The 22,467-nt window shown below is 37.6% G+C and overlaps 1 protein-coding gene across 2 annotated transcripts in view; it reads right to left on the bottom strand.

Annotated features, from left to right (window-relative positions):
* Positions 1-22,467, bottom strand: part of cntfr (ciliary neurotrophic factor receptor) — a 333,618-nt gene that overhangs the window by 132,637 nt on the left and 178,514 nt on the right. For both annotated transcript variants that reach the window (XM_047373130.1, XM_047373129.1), the window contains one exon: positions 6,726-6,959. In XM_047373130.1, coding sequence (XP_047229086.1) covers positions 6,726-6,959 — 234 coding nt within the window. The remainder of the gene's footprint in view (positions 1-6,725; positions 6,960-22,467) is intronic.

Raw genomic sequence — 22,467 nt, 5'->3', positions numbered from 1 at the left:
TCAGTGTGAACCTGCTTTCATCTGTGAAGAGCACAGGGCGCCAGTGGCGAATTTGCCAATCCTGGTGTTCTCTGGCATATGCCAAGCGTCCTGCACGGTGTTGGGCTGTGAGCACAACCCCCATTTGTGGACGTCGGGCCCTCATACCATCCTCATGGAGTCGGTTTCTAACCGTTTGTGCAAACACATGCACATTTGTGGCCTGTTAGAGGTCATTTTGCAGGGCTCTGGCAGTGCTTCTCCTGTTCCTCCTCGCACAAAGGCGGAGGTAGTGGTCCTGCTGCTGGGTTGGTGCCCTCCTAGGGGCTCCTCCACGTCTGCTGGTGTACTGGCCTGTCTCCTGGTAGCGCCTCCAGGCTCTGGACACTACGCTGACATACACAGCAAACGTTCTTGCCACAGCTCGCATTGATGTCCCATCCTGGATGAGCTGTACTTGTGTAGGTTGTAGAGTCCATCTCATGCTACCACAAGTGTGAAAGCACCACCAACATTAAAAAGCATAGGTACTGAGAAGTGGTCTGTGGTCCCCACCTGCAGAACCACTCCTTTATTGAGTGTGTCTTGGTAATCGCCAAAGATTTCCCCCTGTTGTCTATTCCATTTGTACAACAGCATGTGAAATTGATTGTCAATCAGTGTTGCTTCCTAAGTGGACAGTTTGATTTCACAGAAGTTGGATTTACTTGGAGTTATATTGTGTTGTTTAAGTGTTCCCTTTGTTTTTTGAGCAGTGTATATTGGCTGCTGCAGCTCTCTAGCTGCACGTGTCATCATCAATGACTCAAATGCCTAGCACCTTTAGCAAATCACTCCACATGAAAGGATGCTCTCCAGGACCAAGACATACGATTACTGAAGACTGTAGTCTGTGGAGTCAGAATTATGTTTAGGAACAAAAGGCTCTCCTTTGGACACTGTTGTTGGTATAAAATACATTTCTGTGCCAAAAAAGGATACTTAGGAAACATAATTGGTAAGTGAGGTAACTGGGACAGAATCACACTAAAGTGGACCATGTAATTCTGATGGAACGTATTGTGTGATTTGACAATATGAATTTGAATGAAGTATCCTGCTTGGACTCTGTATCAGCAAATGCCTCATCTTAAATGACTTGGATCACTATCTGTGACAAAACGTCCAGATCGAGACATCAGGACGGTTTTAGATATAGTAACAACCAATGATCGCTGCTCTAGTTTTAGCACTTTTTGTGGAAACACGTACATCTGATCTGTTTCCATTTAACATTTGTGTTAGTAACATTAGCAAGTTTATGTAATACTTGTTTTTTTCTCATACCTTCTTACAAGTCTGGAAGTTAAATATACAGTACTGTGCAAATGTTTTAGGCAGGTGTGAAAAAATGCTGTAAACAAAGAATGCTTTCAAAAATGAAAGTATTATCATTTATTTTCATCACTCAACAAAATGTAGTGAATGAATAAAAGAGAAATCTAAATCAAATCAATAGTTGGTGTGACAACCCTTTGCCTTGAAAACAGCATCAATACTTCTAGGTACACTTGCACATAGTTTTTGAAGGAACCTAGCTTGTAGGTTGTTTAAAATATCTTGGAGAACTAACCACAGACCTTTTGTGGATGTAGGCTCAAATCAGTCTGTTTCTCCATGTAATCCCAAACACACTTAAAAAGATCAGGGCTCTGTGGGGTCATACCATCACTTCCATAAATTTGTGTTCTTCTTTACGCTGAAGTTAGTTCTTAATGACTTTGGCTGTATGTTTGGGTTCGCTCACTCAGCATTTTGTAAATTGATAAAAACAAACAATCATTTATATTTCTGAAAGTATTCTGTGTTTACAGCATTTTTTCACACCTGAATGAAACATTTGCACTGCACTGTATATATATAGGTAGGTAAGTCTGTAGGTAAGTTGTTAGATGATAGATCGATAGTGTTTTAAAGAATCTCTGTCAAATCCTGTCTAGACTCACTAACATATCATTTTGACAAACAGCCAAATAAAATGCTGTGAATTAAATACCATCTTGAAAGTTATTAGCCAGCTGTGGTGTGCTGCCATATTTTCTTCCCCTTGACTGGACATGCAAAAACCCATAACTGACAGGCAGCTTTTCATTTCACTTGTCAAGATCAAGTGCCACCACTAAGGCAATATCACCCTGGGCAGTGAGCCATATTGCCCGTATCAAAAACCACCTCTGATGACCTCTAATGAGGATTTGGGTTGAGTCATCTGTGTTCAATGTTACGTAGATTACTTTAGACTTTGAACTAGATCTGTTAAAATACAGTCTAGATTCCTTTCAAAATCTTAAAGTAGTTATTTCATTAAGTACTTAGCACTGGATTGTAAAAAAAATAAAAAAATAAAAATAAAAGAAGAAACTGTTCTTCCTGAGGCCATTCAAAAAGTACAACCTTCCACAAGAGCTGCTGGTCATCTTCTACACTGCCATAATTCAGTCTGTCCTGTCTTTGTCCATCTCAGCGTGGTTTGGCTCGTTCACAATACAGGACGGGTCCAGACTACAATTAAGTCTGCAGAGAGAATCATCAGAGCAGACGTTCTCTCTATCCAGGACTTACACGGGTCAAAGGTCAGGAGAAGAGCAGCTAAAATATCTGCAGACCCCACACATCCTGCTCACAAACTGTTTAGGCTTTTACTTTCAGGTCGGCGCTACAGAGCACTGTCTGCTAAAACCAGCCAACACAGAGGTTTTGTTGCCCAGGATGTTTCTCTGATTAATACTTGACATTCAGAGTTCCAGAACAACACCTTGCATACCTGGACTGATCTCACATTATGTCCTATTGTAAAGTCAATTGTGTGTATATGTACATTTAAAAAGATATTCTTAGTTATTCAGAGCAAAGTGTACCAGAGTGTAATTCCTTGTTTATCTGTACAAACTTGGCAATAAAGCTGATTCTGATTGTAAGACATTGGTCAAATCCCAATTTTAGCGTCACCGGCCCCCATAGTATATAGCCATTTTTTATTCAGTGAACACTGTGCACACTACAGTGGGTAAGTATTCCAGATTGACTCAAAACACAATAAGCAATAGACACTTTATTTGGGGTTCAACTGAATGACTACTTTTTTACTTACATTAAACGTGCCTTTTCAGATCCTAGTGCCCTGCATCACTAGCCATATGTGTCATATTAAAAATCACTACTGTCTGAACATACTACTGAGGACCCCACGCCTTGTGCCCCATGTATGGTAGTGTATCTATTTACATCCATGCCACTAATCCATTTGACATTCATTCTTATCTTTGTGTACTTTTTGAAACAACTCAAGATTTGTTTGTATCTAAAGTGTCAGAGAAAATGTAAACACCTCACAGTTTTACAAAGTGTTGAAATAATGCACAGAGGAAGGGAAGGAATACGAATTTTCCAAACCTCACAACTGCTGTCTTGTGCTGACATTTTGTTGACACAGTTCATAAATTTAACAGGCATACACACAGAGTTAGAGCATGACGTCCTCTGTTGTTAATGTGAACCAATGTAAGCACAAAACTAACAAATGCAGCCACCAACTGAAGTCAGAGAACAGGAAAAGTGAAGGCAGGCGGTCTGTACTCTTAGGGTATTTACCATTGTCTGAAATAAGATTTTATCACAGAATTTTAGAGGAACAAGGGAAAAAAAGTATAGAGATAGAGTAAAAACAAAACACAGACAGATGGCTTTGTGGTATTCTCTAGATCACACTGCTATCTTTGTGAAACATAACAAGCCCCTAGTGTGAGCACTAAACACTGGATAAAATCAAACTATCATCATGATGATAATCACAAGAAGTGTAGCCTGCCATGACTGCATGTCACATTCAACCTCTGGAGGTGACAGATAATATAATGAAAATGCAGACAGCCTACAGAGATTAATTTGGAGAACAGATAAAGAGCAAACAGACTGATACGAGTCTCTCCAGTTTACAGTAAATGAATAAAAGTTGTTCCAGTGTGTCTTGAACATGTCATAAAATTAGTTACTCTTAACAAGGCAATTAAACTCAATGCCAGGCTAGACCACAGAGGTATTGTTCTCACAGAGTTGTAATTGACCCCTAATGAATGGTTGCACAATAAAAGTCTGTTTCTCTCTTGATGCATAGTTTGAGACCACCAAAGTGTCATTATGATGCAAAAACAGAATTGACACAATGGCTGAAAGGAAACAAACTGGTGCACTGGGCTGCATGAAGAAACGTAGTACACATCTACATTTTAGTCCTTTTCTTCATCTCAATCCACAAATTCTCTGTACTGTTTATGTATTGCATCATCCACCCAGCTGACACAATCTACCATAACATAAAAGTCTCATTAATTCGGCTTTGTTTTAGCTTTCAGTAATTCATCATTGCCAATATGATTAACCAAACTGTCACACTCCCATATAGTCTCATCCATCAAACATTTGCGTGGAAATGTTACATTTAACAGCAGTGCCGCAGTGCAATCTTCATGGGAGGTGTGCTTGGCTTACCATTTACTCTGTTGACAAGCAGATACAATCATAGAGGCAGTGTGTACTAATTAACCAAAGCGAGATTAACTGACCCCTTTTCCAAAATAATTTCATACTTGTGTTGCTTTGGTTTAATTTACTTCTGTTTGTTTATAGTGTAATTGTGTTAGCAAAAATAGGTTTAGGTAGAAATAATTCATCTGCAAAAAGCCTCTGTGGCGACTAATAAAACAGCACCATAACTAAACTGGCTTTTCAAAAGTTAAAACAGACTTTGTGATCAGATATACTAGGGGAAATGTTATCAGTAGAACTGTTAAAGAGGAAAGAAAAAAAAACAAAAAAACACAGCTGTAAGTGAATCTTAATTAGAAGCCAACAATAGCAGCACAGCTAGCCAGAATAGGAAGTTAGAAGAGAAATAATTTAGAAACTATATTAGCTATTGCTTTAGTGGTCATGGAATTAGTTATTTATTTATTTATTGTTTTCATTTCATGTGGAAACCATTTAGCCAGAAATTTGTTGCAATAAATTTATTTAGTAAATTTATATTTATATGTTTATATTCTTGTTGCTAAGCATGTTTCTTTATTAGTGGTGATAAATAACTAACAAGATAAATGTTCCTTTAGCAAAGAGTCATGCTTAAGACAAAGAAAGCTAAAGAAAAAACATTCACCTATTGGTATATTTACAGAATATAGTATACTCAGGTCCCCCTTTATTAGCAACACCTTGTGAGTACTGGATTTGTCTTCTTTTTGCCTTCAAAAGTGCCTCAAATTCCTGGTCTACGTTGACATGACAGAATCGCCCAGTTGCTGCAAATTTGTCAGCTGCAGACTGAAGATTCAAAGCTCCCATTCCACCATATCTCAAAGGTGCTTTATTGGACTCAAATTTGATGAATGCGGAGGGCACTGGAGTACAGTGGACTTATTGTTATGGCCGAGAAACCCGTTTGAGATGTTGTGAGCTATATAACATAAGACATTACCCTCCTAGAAGTAGTCATCAAAAGACAGATACACTGTAGTGATAAAGGGGTGAACATGGCCTGCAACAACACTCATTTAAGGTGAGGCATTAAAATAATGTTCAAAATGCACTAGGTGACCTGAAGTGTGCCAAAGTAATTTTCCCCACACCATGACACTACCACCAGACTGAGCCTTGGATACAAGGCAAGATGTATTCATGTTTTCATATTGTTTATGTCAAATTCTGACACTATTATCTGAATGGCACAGCTGAAATTTAGACTTATTAGACCAGACAATGGTTTTTAGCCTTTGTCTCCTGTTCTTAACTGAAAAGTCTACAACCCAGGGTGGTCTTCTGCTGCTGTAATCCATCTCCTTACCATACCTTAAGTCATAATGAGTGGTTCTTAGGCTAGTTACCTTGCCGTAATCTGAAACCAATCTGCCCATTCTCTTCTGACCTCAATTATCAACAAGGTGTTTTTGTTTATACTACAGCTCACTGGACATTCCAGCTGAACACTGAGTTGCCATTATGCAGTTTAAGCAATGCAATTTAGGGAATGCCCGAATTCAAATATGCTATTCATGCAATGTAACAGATATTTTAAGGGTTTCACTTCTGAGTTCCTTGTTATTTCTTTTCCACAAGGACAATGCCATATTCAACAAAGCAATTTTCAATTCCACCATTCTCAGGGGGTTCCTATCATTTGTATATCCCACCCCAACAGTATTATTATTCATAGACCGAGCATATAAAACCGTCCCCATCAGAATAATGGATCTCAAAGGAGGCTGCTGCCATCACACATCACACAGGCCATTCAGAAATACTGTTAAATTGACTCTCAAACGTCTTTTGTGTCACTATTAAAATGTCTAGTCATAACTTCAAAGTGTCATTTTCACATCTAATCATTAGTTAGTTAAAATGTATCAGGTGTATCATCTAGTATCAAGCGCAGCAGTGGGGAATGTTGTCATGACAATTCCTGTTTGATACCAACAAATAAAAATGGATTTAAAATGTATTCAGGTATAAAATACCATAAAGATTGTCATTCGCAGCTAATAAGTGTAACGGAACAAACAACAAAAATATAAAAACAAAATGTCACTTGTAAAAAATTAAGTTCCCAAATAAAAACACACATTAAAGACTAAGTGTATTAAATAGACTGTTTTCTTTGTAGTAGAACTTAAGATGTCTCAAATCTCATCTGAGGGTAAAAATGCTTGGCTACTTACCACCAACGTGGAGGAGGATGGTATCCCTCCTTTCTCCAAGCGGATTCTGAAAACAGCTGTAGAGTCCATTGTGGTCAAGGTCAACCTGGGTCAGAATCAGCTTGGGACCATTCAGCTGGTGCTGGGCCTCGATGTCTGTCCCGTTCACCTTCCATGACACCGATACGTCACTTTCCAGGGAGCCACACTGCATGGTGACATCGCTGCCCCTCCGCTCATACTGGTTCCTAGCAACTGAAAACCAAGAAAAAGGCAAAAATAAACTATTGACAATGACAAGGCCAATTAAACATGGGGGATGGTCATGTTGTATATTTGCAATTTTGGTTGTTTTGTACCAGACCAAACCATTTTTTGTTGACCTGGTGTGAACTTGTACCCACCTGGGGGATATTTCATACTATACTCATATTTCATGAGAGTATGGAATTAAACAATCAAAGCAAACAGGGTGTCATAGCACGTCTTTGAGAACCCCCCCCCCCAAAAAAAAAAATATATATATATACATATATATATATTAGGGCCAGGATATGGCAGTAAAACCACTGGGAGGAGTCAGAGGACTTTGATTTTTTTACAGATTATCTGGATTATATTGTACTGTCAGGACATAGTGACAATTTTAACAAATATGTAAATTTGTACTTTTAATCTGACAAATGAGCCTGATAGGAACCCTTATTTTATTTATGAAATATGACTGTAGAAAATGGGTTAGGGTTAGGTGAAAAGGCTGAACCAAAAGACACAGTTCTTGATTTACCTATTGTCTATGATACAATATTCACATATGCTCCTGAAATATTAATTGTGACTGAAAGAAAGAGGTTCTGGGTACAAGTAACTCCAGTCACCCTTCTTCCACGTGGTGGCTGGAATTGATCTGCTGCTTCTCTATATTTAAAGGAGACAGTTGATGTGCTTTTGGCTTTGAGGAAGCTTCCTGGATGTCTCCTTTTGGGGACATTGTGGCAAACCCAGAACCCACTGGTATCTTTCTGGTCTGGGGACACCTTATGGTCTCCCAAAATGAGCAGGAGAGTCTTGCTAGAGATGTGGATGTATGGATTTCCTTCCAAGAATTGTTACTCTTCCAACTCAATCTTGGATGAGTGGAAGACAATGGATGTAAGACTGCAGGGTAAGAAATTATTTGTTTATGGGTACAAAATGGAAGTAGTGAACTTGTTGATACAAAATGAGGTATAAATTGGTTAACGGGCATTCTGGCATAAAGCTTTAAAATCAAGCAAAAAGTATAAAGCATTTACTGCAATCTGTACATGCTAAATGTTGGCCAAGACAGTCATAAGGAAAATACGTATTTTCCTCAGTGAGCAATTGTTTTCCCTTTACCCCTGCTTTGAGAAACTGAGCAAATAGGAATTTCTTTTTTGGCAACATTCTTTTGGCAACATTTTTGAGCTAATCTAAAAATGGTGAAGTAAAAATATTGTTATAAGGAATATATCTGTGTTCAATTATTGTTTGGCTTCACTGTCTAGTTGTAAGCATCACTTAGCATCTGATTTATTGCAAAACGGAAGGAAAATGTGGAAAAACTGGAGATTTTTGGAGTCCATAGTTCAGGGCTTTTCCCCACTGTTTAAAGTGGGGTAAAGAGTTCACATTCTTTTGCATCCATAAAGCCTTACAAGAAATAAAGGAATTACAGAAAATTTCTGTTGTACTTATATCCTTGTACTGACTATCTTGCTACCAAAGCGAAGAGGGCTTTGTAAGAAAACTTGTAGGGTCCGTGACCTCTTAGGTTAAGAGATTTACGTGAGCCTAATAGGAGTTTCAGCCTGGACACCGGAGGTTAGCAGCCTTCCTCTGCTGATAAGCCTCAAGGGTCTTTTTTTTCAACCGCAAGGACTGAAGACCTCAGATTAACACTCAAGCACAGCAGATCAACAACACAACAAGAAACTACAATAAAATATTGATCCCCATCTCAGGAAAAAAAAAACACTGTGGATGAAGAAAAGAGGAGAAAAAGACACCCCAACTGGTCTCAGATCAAATACTGTCATGACCCTTGTTAAGATGTCTTGTTCCCTGCCTCTTTCTTTGTGTGCCTAAACCTCTTCTCTCTTTTTTTTCTCTCTACAATACTTCTTTTTTTTTTTTTTTTTCTACTGGAGCACACTTCCTCCTATCGGTCTACTCAGACATGGGTCTTAACACAGCTGATATAGATGTCAACACAGTGTTTCATGTATATTTCATGTCCCATAACAGTCATTTATATTTAATAGGACAAGATCATTGCTCCTATTAACAATAACCTGACACTGTTTGTTCTTTCTGTCTTCTGCTGTCTTTCACTCCTCCTCAGCATCTCTAACTCTCATTCTCTATTCTCTCACCCTATCATTCCATGCCATCTCTCCATTTCTCGCTCGCTTCATCTCAGTTACCTTCTATGGTTGCCCTTCCAATTTTTCTGAAAAAATGTGAGCACATGTATGCACATTAGTGCCAAGAAATGCCAATTTCCTTTGATCTCCGTCTCTGTCAAGCTACTCTGTGCGAGCCTGTGTGACTTTATTTACATAAAAAGCTATTTGCATCTGAGCAAAAACCATACGGTTTCACTTTGATGTCAGCTTTGATGATGATGCCGGTGCCCAGCGGCTTTATGTGACAAGTATGAGAAGGGAAACTTGAGAAAAGTATTATTAAATCAACTGCTCCACCTAAGTGAGAGAAGATGTTCTTCGGAACTTTCATAATATAGGAAAGATCCCTGCTCAAAATAACTCAGACTGCTTTCACATGCCATTAAGATGGTATCAGAGTGCAAGTGTTAAATCAGGATCCTCTTTAGGAGTATCTACTATCAAGTTTTCAATAATAAAAAAAAAAAATAAAAACAGATCAAGTGATTTCATCTGTCTTTGCCTGAACAATGGCCTCTCACCTTTCAGTTTTATCTTTTCTTTTGAAGTTTCTATTGTTTTTCTCTTATTGTATTGAAATCCAAACCCTCCTCTTGATCGTTCTCTCTCTGTTGGTGGCTGTCTTATTCCTCATCCTCTATCCTGTTTCCTTTCTTTCCTCCCAACCATCTGCTTCTACCAATGTCCTACTTTTCTGTTGCTTTTCTTGCTTTCTCCTTAGTCAACCTTCTCATATTATGTAAACATAAAAGATTGAAATACCAGACAAAACTTTTCAAGTATCAATTATTGACTAGTTATATCTGAGGAGTTTAATTTAACTCTTAGTTTCTCTGATTGGTTTAAGTTATTTGGAAAGCACAGATAATTCTTATTTCCCTATTATGATACTGCACATCTGGTAAGAAATAGTGTGAGCCTAGTTTTTATTTTATTTTATTTTTTTAAAGTTTACATATCCACATTTTTCCTAGACTTTAGATTTTAGGAATCATGCCTAGATCAAGAGGATAGAAGATTCCTGATAAGCAGTTTGAGAGTTAATCTGCATTTTTCAAATAAAGTCTTTAAAGGTTGGTGTTTCTTAATCAAAGTTATTTTATGATTTAACAAAGGGGGAAATTACTTGCTCACATCATTACTGATATTCATGTTGCCAGCCAACAGCATGGGCCTCAGTCATTCCTCTTACTGTTCTCTTCTTTTTCCATTAAATACTCAAAACTTATCAAAGCTAAGTCTTTCTCTGTTATTATTACATTTCCTGGCACACCTGGAACACTGTCACCTTGGCATGATGAATTATTGGAGTGGCTGACACAGCACGAAAATTGGCCCTGATTTTTCAAAATCTTCTGTGAAAAGTTTAAATAAATCAGAGAATCATTTGCCAATGCAATTAAGTTAATAAGTTAATGAGTCTCTTTCTCCATTCTTTAGGATTTTCCCATATCAATTTTAAACTTGTACTTCTTCCCCCACCATCAACCCTTTTCACATTGAAGCTATTCACTCCATATTGATCGTGTTGAAACTTTAGCATTCTTCAGTAGTATATCCCTGATCATCAGCAGTCTGCACAGACATCACTCATGCATAATAAACATGAGAGCAACAGTGGAAACACAGGCAGATACTTATGATTACACTCATGTACTCACTCACACATAAGAACGCTCCCCAGCATAAAGCCCTCATTTCTCATGACCATGCAGACAAGCAGGCCTAATAACCATAATGACATTCAACTCAAGTGCTATTGATTTCTTTGTAATGGACTAGGCATTATGAGCCGCATCAGATGACTGTTATTTCCCACCAAAATGCAAATGAAAATCAACAAAACCATTTTTACACATTATTCTCCTTATTTATGTTTATGTCACATGGCCATAACAGATAATTGGTTTACATCCTTTCAAGGGGCAAAGCAGATGAGATAGCTTAAGTTGTCTTTAAATTTAGACACATTTTGTTCTGATGAAGTCGAGTGAGATGAATGAAAGATAACAGAAAATGATATAAAACAGAGAAAAAAATTATGACAAAAAATGGAGCTGCAGACACTTTACCGCAACATCTGAGAGTCATATACAAGGTGATCAAGTTTTGTTGAATACATGAGAATGCACTGCAGTATTTCTAACATAATCCCCCAGGGTATTTTTGCACTGGTTTAAAATTTCTCAAAGACAGAAAGCTTTAACTCTGCGTCCAACATAAAAATTGGTTTCTTTGACACTGTTGCAGTTCTTTGGTATTTCTGTGATGTTCCTCCAGAGATGTGCATTACCATAAAGAGTCAACATAACATCTAGCATTTTTTTATGCATGCATATACAATAGAGTTGTTAACAAGACATTTTTCCAAGTCCAAGTGAAGTCTCGAGAATTTGAGGCAGGTCAAAGTCAAATCTCAAGTCTTCAAGGAGTAAGTCCAGGACAACACTTAATTCTTTGACCTCAAGAGCAACTCTAATAAGTTATAATTTTTTTAAAAATGCATGCCATCTAGTCTAACACTGCATTGCCACAGGTTAGGATGTGGGAATATTTGTCCATAGGCCCAATCTAACAAATGAAAGTTTAACAATTTTGTTTTGATCTTAAACATTTACTAACAATTATGTTTTAGGATTTATTTGAGCATTCAAAAATTCTGTTATGAGCTGTGCTGGTATTTTCAAAAGTGTGAATGTGTGAATGTGCATTTACAGTAGTAGTCAAAGGTTTTAGACCCCCTTTTACTTAATAGGTCTGTTTATTTTCATGACTATTTAAATTGTAGATTCTAACCAAAGGCAACACAACTGTAAATGGCCACACATGGAATTATGTATAAACAGAAAGTGTGAAATATCTAAATAGTTTTTAAAATTTAGATTCTTCAAAATTCTTTGATTACACCCATTTTTGATTACTGCTTTGTTCTCTTGGCATTCTCTCCATGAGCTACACGAGGCGGTCAGCTGAAATGGTTTTCCAAAGAGTCTTGAAAAAACTTCTCAGAGGTTTATTGAGAGACGGACAAAGGTTCATATTTCAGCATTACAGCAAAGAGCGGCTACTTTAAGGAATCTAAAATATAAAACATATTTAAAGTTCTTTTACAATTTTTCATTTGCCACACAATTCCAAATGTGTTCATTCATAGTTTTGATGCCTTCATTGAGAATCTACATGCAATGTAAATAGTCAAAAACTTAAAGAAAACCGTTAAATTAGAAAGGTGTTCTAAAACTTTTGGTAGTGTATGTTTAAATAAAAATAATAGAAGGATATTAATGCTTTTTGGAGTTGGTGGTTACCTGGCTTATTGAGTGATTCACAAAACGTGGGCGGCTGTTCAAAGCATTCCAAAGCTGCCTGTAAAGCGATCAACACTCAGACCGGAATGTTAAGAGAGCAGAATCGCAAGCTGGACACGACTCTTGAAGAGAATTGCAGCCTGGCAGCGATTGGACTCAGAGGTTAAAGGATATAATCTTAGAGAAGTTGTACGCTCGAGATCTGCGGAAAGTACCAGAAATTTGGCTATTTGGATTTGCAATTGAGACATACCAGTAAGACCCTTAAGGTAGTTGGAAATTCACAACTGCCTGAACCACAACATTTATTGTGGCCTTGGCAACTTCTGCTAACTGGCTATCGACAAAATATCTCCTAGATGTTATATAAACACAACGCTCTTCCACCGTACCCTAGCTACTTCTTTACTTATGTGTGTGTTGCTTATCTCTTCTCAGATTTTTTGTACAATTTCAGACTCTATTCTGCTAAGAATAGAGTCTGAAATATGATTTTTTTTCCCTCCTGTCTTACTTTACCTAAATGTGTGATTTCATTACTTTTCATAGATTTTCAGATTTCTCAGTAGGATTACCAGCAAAAGCCAATTATTATTAGTATTTATTACTTTTTCATTGATTCTTAGTTTTATCAGAATGATTACCAGCGAAAACCAAATATTATTAGTAATTTGGACTTTAGCTGCTCTTACACCAATGACCCAGTTTTCTTAATTAGCCTACAATGGACTGTTATTACTTAGTTCAACTTCAGTACCAGTTAAAGCAATATATTATTAGCACCTGAAAATGTGTATTAAAGCTGTTTTGTACCTGTGACTCAGCTTCCCTAGTTAGAATTCAGTGGAATGATGAGACTATCAATATTATCATCTTCTATTAGCATAAATGGTAAATGGACTGAATTTATATAGCGCTTTTCCAGTCATACAGACCACTCAAAGCGCTTTTACACTAGAGCCACATTCACCCAATTGCACTCACAGCTCACACATTCATACACCGATACGCAGATCAGTAGGCAACTTGAGGTTAAGTGCCTTGCCCAGTGGCACATCAACATATGGCAGGAGGAAGCTAGAATCAAACCCACAACCTTCTGATTGCAAGACGACTACTCTTCCTACTGAGCCACAGTCGCCTCTCATAAGATGCTTTATTATTAAGAGTGGCTTGGAACCAATTTCTACCAGTAAACTTGGAAGGATTATTAATTATTATTACTCCCAAGGATTATTAGTGTCATTTGATTTGTTTTTCTGTGTTTATTTTCTTTGTGATTGTATTGTAATTATTCTTCCTCATGTACAGCGCTTTGAATGTCTTGTTACTGAAAAGCGCTATATAAATAAAGTTACCTTACCTTACCTAATTTCTATTATTTCTGAATATCTGAATGAATCAAAGTGCTCTTTATTTTGTCTTTCTAATAATGTCATTTTCTGATTATCCCTGTGTTCCCATTGTTCACTCCTTCACCATATACTACACTATGCAGAGTTTGTAGATTTACTTCTCCTCATGTTGAGATGATTTTTAATGAATATTATGAAACCGTGTTTAAAACGTACGTGCAAAACGTGTTGTAATGATCAAAGAGAAAGTATGTTCCAATTAAATATCAAATGACAACATCATGAGAGAAATGCAATGTAGTCGGTAAAATAATAATAATAATAATAATAATAATACCTCCGAGTGAGCTCTTACTGGCAGGTATCATTTATTCCAGTCACACAACAATTTTTCCTTTTGGTACACTGAGCAAATTATGTAAAATAATTCTCTTGTAGTTACACATTGAAGCATGCTAGGTCCAAAATGTTTTTGTGGCAGGTGACTGGTGTTTCCTTAGCACCAGTAATGTTTCCACTCAGGCTACCTAGCTTTCCCAAGCTCCCTAGCTCCAACTCCAAGCTGGAGTTAACCTCAAGTAGACCAGCAACCACTCGAAATCTTATGACCGCCATGTTTGAACCTCCTGAGTTGGTTTCGTTTTTTTATTTGCCTGATTAATACCCAAAAGAGTCAAGTGCCAGTGCTTGAATATGAACACAAAGTCATAGTAGCATTGGAATAACACAAGCTCTCTTTCTCTTACTATGAAACCATCATGGTGCAAAAACTCAACTTGAAAACAAAAAAAGAATGTACAGATTTGGTGGAAAATGTTAAGGAAACCAGCAGAAAACTATCATAAATAAGGATACAATAAAAGCTACTATTCCTAAGAAAACCAAATAAGTAGATCATGTGAGTCAACCTGGAAGAAGAAAGAGATTAAGTGCTCTACTACATGCTTTATGCAAATTGACACAGAGGAATACATCTCTTAATTCATTCTATGTTGATCAGGCATTACAACCTTACATAAATTAGTCTGGAGCGGGGATGTGTTAGCGAGGATGTTTGTAAGTGACTGTTTGATTAGCTGATTGAACACTGTTAAAATTAATTGTTAAATAAAACAAGTACCATTTGGCATTACATTGTTTCAGCCTCAGCTGTATCAGCAGATGCCTGGATGACTTCAGACACCAAGCCCCTTTTAAAATGTTTATGAAAATAAGACCAGTAGAATAGACTCAACATACACCAATGAATGTTGTGAAGTTCAAATTTGCATCTATGTTTTGATAAATATATGACTAAGTGTGAATTTAAACTGACATACTGTAATATTCCTAACTTTCTTAAAGGTCATTGGCAATGTTGTATAGTCGTTCTGGGATGTAATTATGTACATTCATGATGACTATGGCAAAGAATCCATCAGTAAAACCGATATGTTTCCAAATTACATATTTACACATCAGAAATAATCCTACACCAACAATGATTAAAGCACCACACACAGCTGACCAGAGTGACATCCACGTAGACCCACACAGAGATGCATCCAGAGAGCGCACAACTCATTAAACAAACATGTACTCCCTCTTGAGTTGATTAGATTGCACACATGAAGTTTGATTATGGAGAACCAGCTGTGTAGGACTGTGCCTGGATGTTTTTGCATTTCAATTTGAAAATCGTGACTCTATCATTCTGCATCTATGACTTCTCTCATGCATGCAGGAATGTGTTTTAAAGTGCGAGTGTGAGTAACCACTTGTAAGTTATGTTCTGGCTGCACAGCAACGGCATGAAATGCAATTGAAATTCAGTCTGATTTACCATCTCAAAGCATCATGTTCTTGTGACAGTGCATGCCTGTGTGTGAGTAGGTGACCGTGTAAGCGCTCCATGCGCGTCCATCCTTCCTAACGGATTCATTGGCACGACCACATCAGGCCATGTTAGAGGGCGTTGCATTCCAGCCGTGCTGTAACTCACTCGAACGTTTATACCCTAACATTTATCAGTGAATCCAATTTTTATGCCCTAGGGGAGTCGTGCCTTTTCAAAGTTCAACAGTGAAATGGTTGATTTGCAGACATACACAGACAGAGCCCCAGAAAATGATCAGTTTAGTTTAAGCAGATACATTTTTCTCACTTACTGGTTTCAAACAGCGATTCCGCATGAAAAGTTTTTCTTCAAAGAAAAGTACTGAGTTCATTATCTTGATCATAATTGTTTTTTTGTTTGTTAGGAATATATTAAATAGATCAATTTTACAAGCTCTACTAATATTTTAACAGAATAAATAAAAACTAGATCATCCCACAAATGTTTTACTTCTGTAAGCAATTGCTCTGTGAATGTAGTCTTCTGAGTGGCTGTAATAATAAGATAGCTCAGAAGCTGATTTAAGATGACTGGGTTATGGGTTTGACCCAGCATGCTAGGTTAGGTGCTCAGTCTTAAATGTGAAATTAAGGTTACCAATAAGTGGGTTGTGGCGAGGCAACAATGCTAACAGCCGTGCCACTTTCTGTCGATTCTTCAAACTTGACACTTGGAAATTTCAACTTTTAAGTAAAAATGACACATGTAATTCAGTTGCATCCTTTATTTATTTTTACAGTTACAATTGAATCAAACCTCATTGAATAATTTTTTACTTTTAACTATAGCCAGGTAAAAAAAACAAAAAACATTTTCTTTATCTGTTACTGTGCAATAAAATCCAGGAAAACCTCTGGATCTCCAGCTGAATTAATGTTACTATGAAAGGATTCAAAATACCTAAACACTGTCCCCATTCACAGCATTCCATGGGCAGCTCTAAATGGACCGACAGGAGCTAGCACCCCAGTAGAACTGGTCCTGGCCCCTGTCATGGCCCTTGTACTGAAAACATAATACTAAATCTATTTCTTATGATGACATGCAATGGCACAGAAACCTTACCTGATTGGTAATTTACCTTTTACAATTTTACTTTAATAATGAATTTAAAATGAAGGTGTTGCACTCCTAGCTTCAGTCGTATTGAGACAGGATCACAGTTTTCATCTTCTAGATCAGGGGTCTGAAACCTGCAGCTCCAGAGCAATGAGTGGCTCTGTGGCTCACTTAATATTTTGTTCTGTGATCCCATAAAAAAGCAGTGGCCCCATTGGTAAATTTGGTCTAGAACCACCACTGCAGCATTTCAAGCACTGCTCAGGTCCCTAATTTCACAAGTTACGAATTTTAACAGGTATCTGTGTAAAGACAGTATTTTAAACGCATCATTGCTCAATGTTTGATAAATTCTGAGTCATATCAGATGAACTGTGTCAGAAAGACATAGATTTAAACTCAGAAGAGGTACTGCAACCAGAGTAAGCTCCACTCTTATTTACAGTGTTACTCTACAGCCTTCTATCACAGGCTGCCATAGCTATTTGCTGTGTACACAACCTCCAAACTAGGAAGATCTTACATGCTGTTTTAAACACAGATATGTTATCTTCATCTTTGCATTCTCTCTTTGGAGCATACATCAGACACAGGTTAAAACACATTTAAAGGTGTTTTCAGCTAACCTGGCACATCACAGCTTGACCAGTGTACAGTGATGTTAGGGACAGATGCTTTCATGTTACTATACAAGCTTCCATGTTTTAGAAAGAGAATCTCACAGTGCATTATTTTTGGTTGTTTCCATTTTCAATTAAGTGTTGTCTCTCTTAAACACCTGAACAATAAACTTCTGAATATACCAGTTGGGTCATATTCCAAACGTGTAAATATCATTTCTCTATAAACCAGTCACAACCAGTTGCTCCTTACAACATTTCTGCCAGATGAGATGGAAAAAAAAATAGAGGAATTATCCAAGAGCCAAGGACCACATATACAAAGCTTCAGAAAGATCTGGATTTAGCAGATACATTTTATTCTTATAAGTTATGCACCCAACCACCCTATCCTCTAGTCACATTCACTGCACAAGACTCCTTTGTTGAAGAATCAACATGTTAAAGGTTGTCTGCTGCAGAACTTTAGGCCCAAAATTGTAACCTCACACATAGTATTTGGAAAGGAAAAAAAACAAAAACACTCTTATTCTTCCAAAAAATATTAAACAATAAAGTTTGGAGGTGAGAACATCATACTGTGGGAGGAAGAATGAACATAATGTACCAGGACATTCCTGTTAAGAATCCGAAGATTAAACAAAAATGTATTTTTAGTATGGCAACAATCCCTATCACAGAACTATGGAAATTAGTTCTTACGATTCTCAGTCCATTTTATGATGCCCACTTTAATTTATGGACTAAATTGTGTTTAATTATTTGTATACTTGGATTACTTGGGTTGCTACAGCATCTGGTGTATGTTTTATGTCAGCATCCCAATAAAAAAATAAAATAGAAAATGTTGGGGTGTTCAATACTTTTGTCATCCACTGTAGCGATCATTTAATGTTCTTTAAACAAGGAGATTGCCCTTGTTTTCACATTTACTGTGTAGCACAGCTGGTTAGTCAGTTCCTCCGACGTTCAAGAGGTATGACACAGCAAAACAGTAAATCCCCCTGCTGATTTAAAAGCCAGGGATCCGATTAACTGCAGCATGACATAAGTATTAGCAATAAACTCCTGTTGACACTTTCACAGTCTCGCGCTGATAAAGATGCACTCAGCCCACGTGTGCTTTAATGTACTTTCACACACTCACCCAGGACACATTATTGCAGAAGAAGCAGGGGAAAAAAAGAAAACACTTGGCCAAAACTATGCATGCACATGCTCTCACATATTCACTTCCTTTCCAAACATATTGGAATGAAGTTATCACTTCATCCTCTCCTGTCTCTTTCCCACAGAGAGATTAACATTCACTCCCCCCAGCTCTTTCTGCATTTGCCTCTCCTTTCATGTGAACACTGAGGCAGCTGCAGCTGTGCGTGTATTTGTGTGTGAGTGCATTTGTGTGTTTTCTCTACATGTCTGTGTCTGAGTCAGGGCAGCAAAGCTCAAATAAATCCACTTCCTGTTTCCTGCCCATCTTATCTCAGCCCCACCGCTGCATGTAAACGTACGGAGTGTTTTGGATGGTCTGATCATTGCCTTCCGTCATCTAGCTGCTAGAGAAGATTCACAGGCAGGCGGGGGTTAATTGATACTTCATTTAGGATGTCTGTGTTCTGAGATGAGCCACAGAAACGAGTGAGATAAGAGAAGAGAGTGGGGAGAAAAAAGAGAGATGGAAGTGAAAGGGAAGAGAGAAGGAGTAAAAAAGATGAAAAGCAGAGAGGTTTAAAATGAAAATGGGTACACCAAAGGAAGGAGGATATATGGTGAGGGCAGTTAATATTTTACAAGCCTGGATTAGAGAGGTCATGAAATAAGGAATGGGAGAAAAATTCTTGAGAGTCAGATACAGCAGAATGAAAGGAGTGGGGCCGCTGGATAGCTTTGATCAGAAACATCTGTACCTTTCAAGACAGAGTGAAAAAACTGCAAGAAGTAGAAGAGAATTTATTGCATTCTGCTTCATCTGTTTGTCTTGACGAATTTCGGTCCATCTACTACTTACTCTGTCCTGTGCAGTTTGACTTTACGTTTAATGGGCCACTCTTGTGTACAAATAACATTTAAATAAGCTATGTGGCTCTTTGTAAAATCACAGAATTAATAAGAGACATCAAGATGTCTTGCTGACAATAAATACCATGTACAACACACAATCTCTAACATTCAGCATGATATAATGCAGTGCTGCTGACCTTTTCCCAAACAACACCATTAGTTTTTGAATTGATTTCCTATCCACACAGCCTTAGCTTTGGAGTTTGACTCTACTTACAGGGAACAGATGAGTGTTTCATCAAATAGGTCATCCATCATATTGAGTTTTCAAACTTTTTTGTCGCATCGGCACGGAGCAAATTCAAATCGCTTTCACCTTTTCTAATATGAAAGACAGTGGTAGATCTTGGTGGAATGGTGCCCTCATTCTGTACCACCATTAGGTCCTTTATATATATATATATATATATATATATATATATGTATATATATATATATATATATATATAAAATATTCCCCACACCATTACACCACCACCAGCCTGAACCCTTGAGACAAGGCAGGATGGATCCATGCTTTCATGTTGTTGACACCAAATTCTGACCCTACCATCTGAATGTTGCATCACAAATTGAGACTCATCAGACCAGGCAATGTTTTTCCAATCTTATATTGTCCAATTTTGGTGAGCCTGTGCAAATTGTAGCCTCAGTTTCCTGTTCTTAGCTGACATGAGTGGCACCCGGTGTGGTCTTCTGCTGCTGTAGCCCAACCTCCTCAAGGTACAAAGTGTTGTGCATTCAGAGATGCTCTTCTGCATGCCTTGGTTGTAAGGAGTGGTTATTTAAGTTACTGTTGCATTTCTATCAACTCAAACCAGTCTGGCCATTCTCCTCTGACCTCTGGCATCAACAAGGCATTTGCGCCCACAGAACTGCCGCTCACTGGATATTTTCTCTTTTTCGGACCATTCTCTGTAAACCCTAGAGATGGTAGTGCGTGAAAATCCCAGTAGATCAGCAGTTTCTGAAATACTCAGATCAGCCCGTCTGGCACCAACAACCGTGCCACATTCAAAGTCACTTAAATCACCTTTCTTCGAAATTCAGATGCTTGGTTTGAACTGCAGCAGATCGTCTTGACCATGTCTACATGCCTAAATACATTGAGTTGCTGCCATGTGATTGGCTGATTAGAAATTTGTGTTAATGAGCAGACCGACAGCTGTACCTAATATAGTGGCTGGTGAGTGTGTGTATATGTGTATATGTGTATATGTGTGTGTATATGTGTTTATATATATATATATATAAATTCATTTTTCCACAGTGCTTAAATTGTGTGCCATACCATGGGGGAGGTCAGTCATTCCCTATTCACTGAACAGGCAATAAGCAATAACTTCTGGGGAAAACTGACAGATAACCTTATTTTGATTACCCGTGCCACCTCAAAAACTGTACTGTCTTCGATGGTGAGCCTTGTTTTCCATTTCAAAAATAACCACTGCTTAGATATACAGTTTCAGCTCATAGCAGACTGAATCTTTCAGCTCCTCAGTGTCCCTATTAGATCCAGTTTCCCTGCCAAGGATCCTCATATTGTCTTTTAAAAGGTAAAAAAAATTAGGAACAACAATATAAGAGGCAGGATGATAACCTCAGAAAAAGGTTATGTGATACATCTGCGTTCGGAATACAATGTGAATCTATATATTTTTTCTCCTTTGGCTAGGCTATAATGGCAATCAGACCTAGGCCTGCAGGAGCCTCTCTCACAGTTCTAATCTTAGTGGTTAATCACAAGGCTAGCATCTCCCTAAGCCTTTCCCAAGAGCCCCTCAGAAGGTCAATGCTAATATCAGTCCTCTCATTTATTAAACAACATGAGCGTATGGAGACATAAATGAGGGAGAGAGAGAGAGAGCTTAAAATGAAGGGAAACTGGAATTTGGAGAAAGATAAAAACTAGTCATTGTGGGAGAGCAATGAAAAAGAGAAAGAAGGTCAGCTAAATGAGTAAATTGAGTAAAAAAGTGAATGTGTAAGAATTTAAGGTGAAAAAAAAAGTGATGAGAGATGAAGGGGAAAAGGGGGAGGAAAGACTTTCAAAGGGAGATGAGAAGAGGGGAATGAGAGAATGATCGCCTTAATTAATGGACTGTATAATATGTGACAATATTTCTAAGTTCCAAGATAATATCAGTAAAATTACTGCCTTCATCACGGGAACACTCTGCAAATATACCGCCTGACCTTGACAAGGGAGCTCAAGCTGCAAGAACTCGAAGTGTCTTGTCTACAAGTATAATTTTTACTGATTGTTATTGTAAAAAGACGAATATAAAAATGAATGCGAGCATTTTTAGCTTGTTTACTGTGTTCCTGTTTTAATTTTAGTATATATTATGCAAATTGTAGTATGTATGTAATGTATATAATTTATGTAAATTTTAGTGTAAACTAGAAAATTTCGGAAGAAATTTAGACGGGGCCTGCCTCTTGGTGCGTGCTTCTCGGACCACAAAGTTTCTCTGGCCGTTAGGTTTGGCTATTTAAAAATCATTATGTATGTAATAATCACCTTAAACAATTACTAGTAACTCTGGAAGACTGAGGCTTTTATTTTGAAATTTTCAGCAAGCCTTATTTTAAGAGGCCAACACTGGGTGAGCTCCAACATTAGTGTGAAGCCCAGTCCTGAAATGATCTATTGTTTAAAATGCAAAGGCTTTTATTTTGTAGAGCATGCTTTGTGTTATTTTGAAAGTCCAGCATTGTTGTCCCTTCAGGTCTGAGTTAGTTCCATTAGTTAAATAGAACCCGCTTGCTATTTAAAAATCATTTTCTATGCACTTGTCAGCTCACAAAATTCATAGTAACTATGGAAAGTGTGGGCTTTTATTTTGGAAGTTTCAGTAAGCCTCGTATGCATTGCTATGGCAGGCCCCAATTATGTAAATTGTTGTTACATAGGAACACAATATAATATGATTGTATATATGATACAATGTCATTCAATGCATTGCTATGGGACATGGCACCGTGTTAAGTAACTTTTTATCGTGTTTTTATTTAACCTACAAACCTTGTTTGTGATGTGCTTTTAATGAAG

Source organism: Girardinichthys multiradiatus, chromosome 8, assembly GCF_021462225.1.
Source record: "Girardinichthys multiradiatus isolate DD_20200921_A chromosome 8, DD_fGirMul_XY1, whole genome shotgun sequence".
NCBI classification, from domain to species: Eukaryota; Metazoa; Chordata; class Actinopteri; order Cyprinodontiformes; family Goodeidae; genus Girardinichthys; species Girardinichthys multiradiatus.
This window is presented reverse-complemented; position numbering and strand designations above follow the sequence as displayed.